General features: G+C 59.6%; 1 protein-coding gene across 2 annotated transcripts in view; it reads left to right on the forward strand.

Annotated features, from left to right (window-relative positions):
• Positions 1-7832, forward strand: part of Galnt2 (polypeptide N-acetylgalactosaminyltransferase 2) — an 80967-nt gene extending 73135 nt beyond the window's left edge. Inside the window, exons 13-16 of one of the 2 annotated variants that reach the window (XM_090318714.1) lie at positions 126-209; positions 1842-1968; positions 3810-3929; positions 5667-7832. In XM_090318714.1, coding sequence (XP_090174840.1) covers positions 126-209; positions 1842-1968; positions 3810-3929; positions 5667-5822 — 487 coding nt within the window. In that variant the 3' untranslated portion in view covers positions 5823-7832. Of the gene's footprint in view, positions 1-125; positions 210-399; positions 866-1841; positions 1969-3809; positions 3930-5666 lie in introns of those variants that run through there. The other variant, XM_090318715.1, reaches the window with a different exon arrangement.
• Positions 7833-12060: the final 4228 nt, after the last annotated feature.

The raw sequence follows: 12060 nt of genomic DNA on the forward strand, positions 1-12060 counted from the left end.
TCCGGTGGTCCCTGCTGTCCCCGCTGTGCCTCTTGCCCTGTCTCATGGCACTGGCTGGTGCTCGGATCTGGTGGAGAGTACCATCCATTCCTGAGTGTAAAAGAGTCTTGTTTCCCTGAGTCCAGTATTCAGAGCAGACTGGAGCTGAGGAAGAAGCTGAGTTGCAAGCCGTTCAAGTGGTATCTGGAAAATGTCTACCCAGAGCTGAGGTGAGTCCCCAGTCCGGGTTTTACTTTGTGAGGCCTCAAGAGAAAGATGGCAGGCAAGACCACAGGGAGCTCGCGCCACAGGCAGGACTCCACGCGGCTCCAGGGAGAGTGCGTCCCCACCCCACACGTGCCCCTGCCCCTGGGAATGAGCTTCGTGCACTTTGCAACTGTGCCCTGCTTGGCCCCCCAGACTTCCTGATGCCGCAGAGGCCTGGGAGGGGCCCAGGGCTCTGTACCCAGGCCAGCAGCCCCAGCTTCTCTGAGTGCACCTGTGGAGGTGACCGGCGTCCAGAGACCGAGGAAGCCGCCCTGCTGCTTCCGCCTTGCCTCCGCTTGCAGGGTGCTGCTGGCCCCTGCGGCCTCAGGTGACCCGGTCCCATGGCAACTCAGAAGGGACTGGCCTCCTCGCACAGGCCAGCCTCGACCATGGCAGAGGCCCCTGGCAGCAGGCGTGTCCGATTTCGACACTGGGACGCCCTGAGCGTGGTCCTCGGGGGTGCTGCTGCTCAGGACGCCTTGTACTCACACACGGACAGGTGCATTGCTGCCCCTTTGCACAGTACTTGAAGTTACGGAATAAAATGCTTACAGCACCTCAGTGCTTGTGCTCTGGGTCCACCCTCGAGCCTGTTGCAGCAGGACACATCTCCAGGACAGGGAAGGGGCGTCGGCAAGCGGGGCCGGCATTCTTCCTCCTCCTCCCTCTCTGCAGTGATGGTGGTCAGCAGGGTCCCCCCCCACTCCCCTGGAGGCTCCACCAGGAGCGGTGGCATGGGGAGGGGCCCAGACGAGGAGCAGGCTCCCCTGGGAGACACGAAATGTCCCTAGGCCTGTGCACATCTCAGCATTCAGCAGCTCATCCAGGGAGGTCTGCTTCCTGCTTCCACACGTCAGATAGTTACCCTCCCAACCCGTGAGCCAGACCGCGGCCCAGGGCCTTAGAAGAGCTCCTCCTGGAATCCTTGGGACAGACCCACTGGCTGGGTTCCACACAGGAAAATAGTTGTGGAGAGTGATCCCTCCCTGGTCAGCCCCACAACCAGGGTGAGCTGACGCCTGGCCCCTCACACACAGGCTCTTGTGTCTCACCTGTGTCTTTTGGGCCACTGACAGCCACGCAGACTCCTTCACTGGACTGCAGTCTCAGAAAGTTCAAGGCCAGTGGACCAGACCCTGCTGAGTAGATTTCTAAGTGACGTCTGACAGCTGATACCTTTCCTTCCTGGCAAGCTCGCCAAACAGACTGGGACTGTCTCCCACGAGGCCGGCCCTGGGGCTTGAACGCAGGGCCTGGGTGCTGTCCCTGAGCTTTGCTTTTTGTTTGTTTGTTTGTTTTTGCCCAAGACTAGTGTTCTACCACTTGAGCCTCAACACAACTTACAGCTTTTTAGTGGTTCATTGGAGATGAGAGTCTTGTGGACTTTCCTGCCCAGATTGGCTTTGAACCACAAGCCTTCTGATCTTGGCTTCCTGAGGAGCTGGGATTACAGGTGTGAGCCACCAGTACATGGTTCCACTTAGAATCCTATAGCTAATCCAGAAGTTCAAGACAGGAGGCTCCTGCTGCCTGGGAGAAGCCAGAGGTCAGGTGGGGCTCCTGCCACAGCTGAGCAGGGCTCTGTTGGTTTTCAGGGTTCCAGACCATCAGGATATCGCCTTTGGGGCCTTGCAGCAGGGAACCAACTGCCTGGACACTTTGGGACACTTCGCAGATGGAGTTGTTGGAATTTATGAGTGTCACAATGCTGGGGGAAACCAGGTGGGTGTGAAGAAAGCTTATACCACATGGCCAGGGAGGCCGGGAGGGTGAGCGGACAGAGCTGGCCAGCCCAGCCACCATCAGCGTCCTCCCACACGATTCCCAGCCCTGGCCACACTTGTGCTCAGACACTGGTCCCGTGTGCTTCAGGTAATAAGGCTCCCACTCACCCGAGGATGCCTCACCCCGGGGGGGGGTCCTTAGCCTGCGCCCCGTCTCAGTACTGTTCAGTGGACTTGTGGAACTGTTCTAGGCCTAGCTGATCCCCAGGGCAGCCATGGGCCACATGTCGCTATGAGAAGTGTTACCAGCGAGCATTAATTTTGTTTGATACCCCTGGATTTGAACTGGAAGGACCACATGAGCCTGGTGGCCCCCACTCCAGGTGCGTGAGGGACCTGGGGGTGGAGACGGCGCCCTCTGCTTCCCGTTGGCTCATTGTGACTGTGGCTTTGTACTGAGAATGGGGTCGCTGAGGCAGTGCTGGTGAGGAATGCAGGAGGGCAGGCACAGGGCATTGCTAGTGCGGGCAGCGCCTCGGCAAGTTGTAGAAAAGAAAATTAACAGCTCACAGAAGCACTTTTTAAATATTTATGAGCCGTACTTTACAAATTGGAGCATTGCAGGGAAGTAGTGTGGTCACAGCAGCTCCTGTGTTTGCATGCCCACATTGGATTCTCTGGAGTTCAGGCTATCATCTGCCTTCAAATAACAAAAGATGTGGAGGCACCAAGGTCAAAGCTATTCACCTGTGACCTTCACCCTCGGACTGCAGACATCCCAAAATCTGACACCTCTGAGAAGTCTGTCCAAACCCTGGTGGGGCCCAGGCTGCTGTCCCCATGGCTGTCCACCCTGGCGGGACCCAGGCCCACTGTCCCGGTGGCTCCCTGCAGCCCGAAAAGGTGCACTCAAGCCTGTCATGTGAGCCGTCCCTGGAGACAGTGCTGTCCTGGCCCGCTTAATTCCAAGAGCCCTGTGCTTGAACTTCCGCCTGGGAGCCTCCCCAGGCAGCTCACAGCCCAGCCTGTGCGTGTAGATGGCACAGGGCCACCTCCAGGCTGTCTCCTGCTCTGACCAGCTGCTATGACCTGGGCATCCCTGCCTGCCTGCCCTCCCCAGGTTCAGGTCAGTGGTGTGAAGACTTTCCTTGTTGACAGCCGGCTGCCGGAGAGTGGACAGGGCGTGGGGGCCAGGGAACCTTAGAACCTTGACCTCAAACTCCTCTGCCTCTTGCCCCTCCACTCCTGCCTTGCTTCTGCCTCCTGCCATTCCTGTCCCCTCAGCCCCCTGGGTAATTTCTGTCTTCTCCACCCCCTCCTCTTCAGATGGAGGTGGGGGGAGGCCAGGCTGTCAGTACAGCAGCCTCTAGACCATGCGTTCACGGTGGCACTCGGCAGCCCTGTACCTCTCACTGCCATCTGCAGCGAGCCCTCACACATTTGCTCCACATCACAGAGCTGTTTCCAAACCGGAGCCGGGGAGGGCACCATCTGCACAGGAAGACTTCAGCAGCCGGCCTCACCATACCAGTTCTCACACCCCGGCCCTTGTGCGCCGGCCAGCAGCCCAGTGTCCAGTCCTGGGTGAAGCTGCACCTTGGGTTATAATGAGCCTGAGGCTGGAAGAGCTCCCTGGCAGAAATGGCCCACAATTCCTGGTGCACTTCCCAGCACCTCCCCTTTCCTCTGGGGCCTTCATTTCCTGCCCCATGAGAGACCTCTGTTCCCCGAGTGACCTTGACCTCTGACTGTGCTCTGTGTTCCCCAGTGGCCTTGACCTCTGACTGTGCTCTGTGTTCCCCAAGTGACCTTGACCTCTGACTGTGCCCTGTGTTCCAGGAGTGGGCGTTGACAAAGGAGAAGTCAGTGAAGCATCTGGACCTGTGTCTGACAGTGGTGGACCGGGTGCCTGGATCCCTCATCAGATTGCAGGGCTGCCGAGAAAATGACAGCAGACAGGTGCGCTGTGGGCCTGGAATCTGGTGCCATGGGGCTGGGGCAGTTGTGGACCCTGGGACCTCCTCATGCCCAGAGCGGGGCCTGCCCGGGGCCCCTGGGTGTCTGCTCGCATCCTGTTGAAGCGTGTGTCCCCCCACCCCCCGCTTTCAGGGCTGTCCTCATTCTCCAGCCGGGCAGAGTAGACCGGGTGCGTCACAAGCCGGTTTCCTCTGATAGATCCCAATGGAAACTCGGCAGCACCCTGTTCTGTAGCCCCAGGGAGGTCGCGGGCATCAGGCGCCTGGGCCTGCAACGTGCCTATTGTGCAATGACGCCTCCCGTCTTCCTGCAGCCTCTCTTTGGACAGGGAATCTGCTGGGGTAAAGCTAGACGCTTCTAGTTTAAAACAGATTTTACAGAAGGGGAGCCGAGAACCACACCAGCTCCACTGGGAGGTGGGGCCGAGGTCAGGGCCCAGTGGTCAGAAACACTTGCAAAGCCCCCTTTCACTGGCTGTGCCTGCCTTCCCGTTCTGCAGAGCCCCAGCCTGTGCTGGCGGGGCGGGGGGGAGGGGTCACTGCTCCAGGACACACCCCCTCTGTGTGATAAAACGGAGGGAGGCTACCATTGTGACAGACTCACGTGAGGAAGGGGCTGGTGAGGCCAGAGGCCAGGACAGGGTAGAGGGAGACCTCTCCTGTCTCACCCATTGGTCATCACTCCTGGTGCATAAGCAGCAGGGTGGGACAGAACAGGGCTAGGCCCCTCCCTGAGTCTCTTCTGTCCAGGTGGACAGCTGTGCTGTCTCACCAGCCAGGTTTTGACTTTTAGGATTTCAGGCATGTCCACCTGAAATGTGTGTTGTTTGCATTTACAGTCAGAGAGATAAGAAAATGTAATTTCATGGTGTCAGGGGGATTTGCAAAATGCGGAAAGAAGCTTTAGTGCATATGGTATAAAAAAATTAATTAGCGCTACAGTCCCTGTTAATGAACGGAGAGCTTTGGGGTGAAAAAAAGATGCAGCACTTAAAGAAAAATAAGAGATTTTTAATGGGTCCCAGATTTCCTGCAGGCTGGTGGGCTGTGTGTCCCAGGCTGCTGGCTGGCCGCTGGCCCGCTGGTGGTTGTGGCTTGGTTCTGGTGCCCGGCTCAGCAGGGCTGTTGCACCGTGTACCCTGGGGTAGCTGAGGACATCCCTTGGCCTGGCTGGGCAGCCGCAGGCTCTGGGGTGGTTGGGCCAGTCTTGACCCACACCTCCCGTGCCAGCAGAGAAGGCAGCGAAGATACAGGACCACCAGCCTCTCCCTTCTTCCATTGGCCTGATGCTGGGGTGCTAGCTGCTCACTCCCCTGTGGGAGCAGAGGCTGGGCCCGGCAGCACCCCATGGCCAGAGCATCCTGTGGCCTCTCCCTGGGGGAGCTGTCTCATAGACCTCCCCGGGACCCTGCAGGGGCTCATGAGAACCAAGGAGTTGGTACCTGGGCCCCTGGACTGGGCTGAGAGAGGTTCTGAGTTCCCCACAGGGACTCCTATCCCCCTGCTCAGCCCTGTGCCGTGCTTGCTGGGTCTGTGCCGCCTGATGCCCTCAGGAATCAGGGACTCAGCTCTTCAGACCACTGGGCCTTGCTGTGGGCCCGGCTGGCCTGCACAACCTCTCAGGACCTCCTCTCGGGTCTCCGGCCTGAGCTCTGTCTCCAGGCCTTGCTGCCGGTCTCCTGCCTGCACTCTCCTCAGGCCTCACTCTTGTGTTTTGCAGAAGTGGGAACAAATTGAGGGCAACTCCAAGCTTCGGCACGTGGGCAGTAACCTGTGTCTGGACAGCCGAGCCGCCAAGAGCGGGGGCCTGCGGGTGGAGGCGTGCGGGCCCGCCCTCTCCCAGCAGTGGAAGTTCTCTCTGAACCTGCAGCCGTAGGATCCCAGCAGTGCTGCCGTCTTCCCGCGCCTCCGCCCGGCCTGATGACCCACTGGTTATGGTTCTTAAACTTTCTGCGAAACTACATACCTCAGTGTTCCATCCTGGTCTGAAAGTGGAAGAGCTGGAGCGGAGCGGGGGCTGTGCTGACCGTGGTGGTGGTGGTGGACAAGAGGCCAGCTCGGTGCAGCAGCCCCCGGGCCGCATCTCTGCCCCACCCTCACCCCCCAGCCTGGCCTTCAGTTTCCTGCCGGCCCTGCAGTGCAGAGAAGGGGAAGCAGGGGTCAGGAGAGACACCACCTCACAGCCAGAACTCTTGAAACCTCTGTGTTTATCCCATCAAAATCATGTGCGAACTAGGAGTGACGCCTGTGGTCCAGCGCTGGGGAAACTGAGGCAGGAGGCTTCTGAATTCACAAGCAACCTGGGCTACAGAACCAGACCCATCCGTCTTAAAACAGAAAATCATGTCACGTGGTTTCCACAAACCGACCCATGCCGTTGGCAGGTGTCTGGTCCCTCCCTGAGCCTCTAGCCCCGTGGCCCTCCCAGCTGTCCTCGTGCCCCGCCCCCACCCTCCCACCCCCGATGTGCTTGCCGTGTTCAGACATGAACTTTCCCAAGGCGGACATCAGGTACAGAGAGAGAGTGTACGGTTTGTTCCCTGGGGTTCCCGTGGGCCTCCCTCTGGAGAATCCCACGGTACAGGCTGATGGCGTGCGGAGCGCAGGTCCAGCTCTCTTGAGCACAAGCTCTCCTCGTTCCCCGAGGCCGCAGACCACTGCCATGGTGTATCTGCTGCCCTTCCTGTGAGAACTGGGGCTGTGCGGGAAAGTCAGCCTTGTGTTTGTTGGAATCTGTAAACCTGGAGAGGTTATTTATTTGGGCAAGTTTTGCTTTGGGTTGTTTTAAATTTATTATTCAGTTTCTTTTCTTTAAAAGAAAGCCAACCCACAGCTCCTACTGAGAGCCAGCGCCTCCCACCAGCGACTGCCCGGCAACTGTGCCAGCCACACTGCCCCAGGTGCGGCGGTCTGACCTGCACGGTCGGGCGTGGGAGCTGGGCGGGGTGCCGGGCCCCTCCGCCTGCCGGTGGACCCTGTGTGCTGTTGACCTGGCGCGTGCAGTTCAGGACAGGTCAAGCCTGTCAGGCACGTGCTGAGGCTGGGCCAGGAGCTGCAGCCTGGGCCCCTGTGGACACCCAAGCAGAGGCAACTGGGCCTAGTAACAGGAAGAGGCACCACAGGCATGGCCACATGTGTCCCAGGCCCTGAGTTGTAGATCGGGGAGCCTGCCGTGGCAGGAAGGGGTGCTGTGACACCTTCCCTGGCTCAGGAGTCCCACAGGCGTCCCCACCTGGCCCAGGTCCTCAGCAGAGGCAAGCTGAAGAGCTAGAGCATGAGACGGGGTGGCTGCGGGGCTCTCTGGCTGTGCTCGTCCAGCCTGTGAGGGCGCCCGAGGGGGCCGCTGGCAGGCAAGGCCTGTCTGTGTCTGCTGAGCTCTGGTCTCCACTGCTCACCGGCACACTTCTCCTGTCAGCAGAAGACATGGATGGGAAGCAGGGCAGGCCGTCCAGCCAGTGTCACAGGTCCTGCCATTACCACCTTGGTTCCACCCGGGTGACTGTCTGGCCCCTGGTATGCCAGCCCTGAGTGGTAGGCGGCCAGGGGGCCATGTTTACGTGACACAGAGTGCCAAAGTGACTGTGCTTGCGTTGTTTCGTGTCACCCAGGCCATCCCACCCCCCTCTCCTGTTTTTAAAACTGCAGACTGCCCGCGCCCTTCGGGCAGGCGGACAAAGGCCGTCTTCTGTGGGGTCCTTGTGTCTCCATCAAACCGAAGCAATGGTGTCTGTGCGTATGTTTTGCAAATTTAAAATATAGTTTGGTAATTTTTTTTCCAGTTGATTTTTAAAAAGAACTGCTGTACAGAGCTTGTACTTTGTCCATTTTATAGATGGAAACCATCCTTGAATTGTTTAACTTAAATAAAGAGAAGATACTTTATAGATCCTGCTGCCCCCTGGTCTCATGGACATTTCGGGGTGGTGAGACCCCAGGCGCCTCGAGCTTCTGGACCAGCTTTGTGGTCTCCATGCTCTTACCACACTCTGAAGCTGTCCGCTGCTTTTCCTACTGCCCCCCCCCCTCCCGTGGAGTGGCCCAGCCTGACAAGCATGCAGCCCTGGAATGAGCTGGCATCTTCAACCTCTGGGGCTCTGACCTGGAAGCCAAATCTTTGTGCAGTTTTCAGTGTTACTAAAGTGCAAGGGGGTGGGCACACAAGTCCCTGTAGAGCCCCACTAGTGCATGGCCTTGGCTCCATCCCCAGCTCTTTGGAGAAGCAGACCAATGGACTGGGCTGTGTGGGAGGAGTGAGGTGGCCCCGAGAAGCCTCACATTAGGCAGGGCTTTCACGCGGGATCACATCTGCACCCTGAGTCAGTCACGGAGCCCAGCCTGGCATGGGCCCTCTGCCAACTTTGCAAGATCAGAGATGCAGTGAGAAAGACCCACAACCCCTGCTGCTCCCCCGCAGGCAGCAGCACAGGTGAGAGGGGTGGAGACGGGACTGTGTTTCGTGGATATGCAGGGTCGGGGTAGGGGGCAGAGAATTCTTGCAGCCTGTGCTTGATTCAGCAGAGGCCAGGGCAGACAGCAGGGCCGGACTCCAGGGCCAGTAGCTCTGCAGGCCTAGGGTGAGGAGGGAAGGTGAGGGCCCCTCCATGTGGAGCAGGAGGTGCTTTGCCTCGGGGCTGCTGTGGGCTGCAAAGTGGGACATGCCAGGCCCCCTGCTCCTTTTCCCCTCTCTCACCCCAGGGCCCCCGTGGAAGCTGACAGCTGCCCCTGAGGATGGAGGATAGAGTAGAGCCAGCACTGTGGATGCACCTTGTGTTGACCAGTCAGGGAGACTAGAACAGTCGTCACCTCACCATCCTGCAGTAATGCAAGGGCCAGGAGGCCAGGCCAGGCAGCCGGTGCCCAGGGCTAGCAGGATGCAAGCTTCACCATGCGGGTCTCGTGGCTGCCTGGCGACACTGGGCCCCACTGCTGGTGTGGGAGCCACAGCACCTTTCAGACGGAAGCTGGCAGGTCCACACTGCCAGGTCCAGGCTGGCCAGACCCTCCCAGGGGCCTTGTGGGCAGCCACCACATTGCCTGCCCACTGGTGGGCTAGGCGACACGTGCCAAGATGAGGACCTGCACCCGGGCAGGGGTCTGAGGACACCCAGGGAGGGCCCGCGGGCTGGGCTCTGGAAGCCCAGGTGGACTCCGGGCTGCTGCTCAGGCTGTGGAGCCCTGTTCCCTCTCCAGGGCTTCTCCCGGGGCTGTGGGGCACCCTGGGGTGCTGAGCCGTCCACCCCCTCCTCTGGGCACACTGGACCTCCCGGTAGCTGACCTCCTCCCTCGTGGCCTTGCCCACCCCTGCCCCTGCTCTTCTCCCGGGTGGAGCAGAAGCATGGAGTGGCAGGGACCTTCCTACTCCTAATCTCTCCAAGTGCCTGGCAACACACAAGCCAGGAAACAGCCGGGTGAGCAGACGTGCGGCCCCTCCCGCCCTGACAGCGCTGGGGTCCTGCCGACTCGCTCAGCCCCCCCCCCCCCCCACGGTCCCCACCCCTGTACCCAGGGCCGACTTTGAGACTGGAGCCCGTTTGAGGGAAGCCAAGCGTGCTCTGCCGCCCTCTGCCGGGAGCCCCGGGAGCCGCCCACGGCCGCCGGGCTCTGCCGTCCTCTGCCGCCCTCTGCCGGGAGCACGGGCAGTCCGTGCTCCGGAAGGTAAGCTTTAAAACTGCATACAAGCCTTTCCTGGCATGGCCGGTCTTAGCAGAAAGACAGCTTTAAACCGTCACATGATCTACCTTGGGCCCATGGAAGGTTCCGGAACCAGGGTGTGGCCACAGTCGGCGGCCAGGGTGGGCCCTTGGTACCACCTCTCTCTGCAGCCCCACACCTTCCCTCCCCACTACCAAGGGTAGGACAGGTAAAGACCCAGTGGCCCCACGCGCTTCCCATGGCAAAGCTCAGTGCCAGCCTGCCGGTGTCACGAAGGCTGTTCTGGAAAGCAGCAGCAGGTCAGGGGACGCCACCCCGGGACTGGCCCAGGTATTGGTGACAATTCAAAAACTTCACCAGCCTGGAACGAGCGCCCAAGCACACAGCCCTCATCCAGCAGTGGCCAGGCCTGAGGGAGGGTCCCACCACCGGCTGGCGTGACGGCACCGGGAGGGGAGGAGGGGCAGAGAAGGGCGCACTCACAGCGCTGCTTACCCCCGGGCCGGGCCAGGCCTGGTCTCCTGGCTCTTCCTCTTCACCAGGGCAGCCAACTCCACAGATGGGCGAACTGCTCCGGTGCCTGGGCCCCGCCGTCCCCGCACAGGCCCCGGGGTGCTCTTCCCCCTGCTGGAGCTGCTGCCCGGGCGTGCGCTGAGCCTTCACCTCCCATGCTGTCTGGAGACCCTGGAGCCAAAGTCATGCCAGGGAGGCCAGAGGCGGTGCCAGGCCCCTTCTGAGCTGGTGTCCACTATGTGCAGCCCATTGCCCCCTTCACTTGGTTTCTGCACAGATTCCCCCAACCCCTGCCCTGCAGGACCCCAGTTGTCCAGTCTGGTTCCATGGGATCAGGACTTACCCACTTGTGAATGTCATGACGACACTACTAAGATGCCACACCACACCATGAGACGCCACGACACCATAAGCATGCCACAGTACACAACAAATGACACACTGTGTCACGTTATGTCATGGTGAGGAGAGAACCAGTTAGTGGTGAGCCCTCACTGCCCATCTGGGAGAAAGCTGAGATGGAGGGGGCTGAGGACGGTAGGCACAGCACAGGATGGGTGGAGCAGGGCCGAGGCCCACAGGAAACGCTTCTGTGAGCCTTGCACCGTCCCTTGGCCCTGAACGAGCTGGCAGATGGAGGTTCTCTCCTCCAGAGGCCCACAGGCCTCCCGGGGGGGGGGAGGGGGGAGAGCTGCAAAAACAGAGCGTGGGGCCGGTGCCAGTGTGAGGTCAGTGAGGCGAGGCCAGAGTCGGGCACGGGCCAGGCACAGACGGGCTAGGCACGTGGGAGAAAGGCACACAGGAAGGGCCATGGAAGCCAGAGACAGCCACCCTCGGGGGCCCATCACACCCGTGTGTGTGTGCAGGAGCCCCAGGGCAGCTGGGAGCCGGACATCTGCTTCCAGAGCCTGGAAAAATGAGTTGCTTTCACCAAGTGCCCAGCTTCAGGATTTGATGACACCATAGGAAATCGAGTCTCAGAGTAGTTATGTCTCAGAGTTTGGAAACAAACTCACATATTAACAAAGAATCAACATCTAAATAGACTTATTTTTATTTTACTTGTTTGGACAGAAAAGAAAATTCATCAGCCTTCATTAGTCTCCCTAAGTGTTGGAAACACATTAACTCAGAAATAGTGGACCCTGTAGAAAAGCATCACAAATTAAAAATATATTTCTTCGTGTGGTAAAAGTGCTTTAATCCAATTAAGGGGCACGGCAAAGGTGTCTGGAACACAACCTACGCTTTGTGACACGGAGTCGGGGCGTGCTGCCAGCAACAATAATGGGTGGGGCGAGGGAGAAATGTCAGCCTGAGTGGAACAGATTCTGCATCTGCAGGAAGGAGGCATCTCCGTGGGCTGGATGAGGAAGACCGGCCACCCACGGCAGGGCCTGAAGTGACTGACCCAGCGGAGGCCGAGGGGGGCTGCGTGAAGCTCAGGCGGGAGGAGGGGCTGCTCCCCGGGTCTCTAGGACCCAGGTCAAACGACAACCACAGAAGTGGTGGCTGAGCCATAGGCCAGGACCTTTCTGAGGGGTTGGAGGGTCACTTCACTTGGAGAAAAGACAACTGGCAAATGGTTCTCAGTGGAGGGTTTTGTCTCCGCTGTGCCACACATTTCTCACAACAGGAGTTCTGCCCAAGCCATGCCTGCGACAGAGCTGGCCACCCAGAGGCGCCCTGGAAGCCAGGGGCCTTCCCGCCTGCCCCAGGTCAGACACAGCACTGTGATCATGCAAGGGCTGAGAGGGTGAGGGACGGAGAGAAGGGAGCGCCTCCCCTTACAGTAGACCTTAAGCAACAGTAAGAAAATAACCTGAAGATATAGTAAAAATAAAAAATAGCCTCACCTTTGCTGTACCCCCAGCAGGCCCCTCCCCGTCTACCCACCCGCCCTCCCGAGGGAGGAGAGAAGGGCCAGCAGTCAGCGAGGGCACCAGCTG

This window comes from Megascapheus bottae, chromosome 26 (genome assembly GCF_031878675.1).
Source record: "Megascapheus bottae isolate mThoBot1 chromosome 26, mThoBot2.hap1, whole genome shotgun sequence".
Lineage (NCBI taxonomy): Eukaryota > Metazoa > Chordata > Mammalia > Rodentia > Geomyidae > Megascapheus > Megascapheus bottae.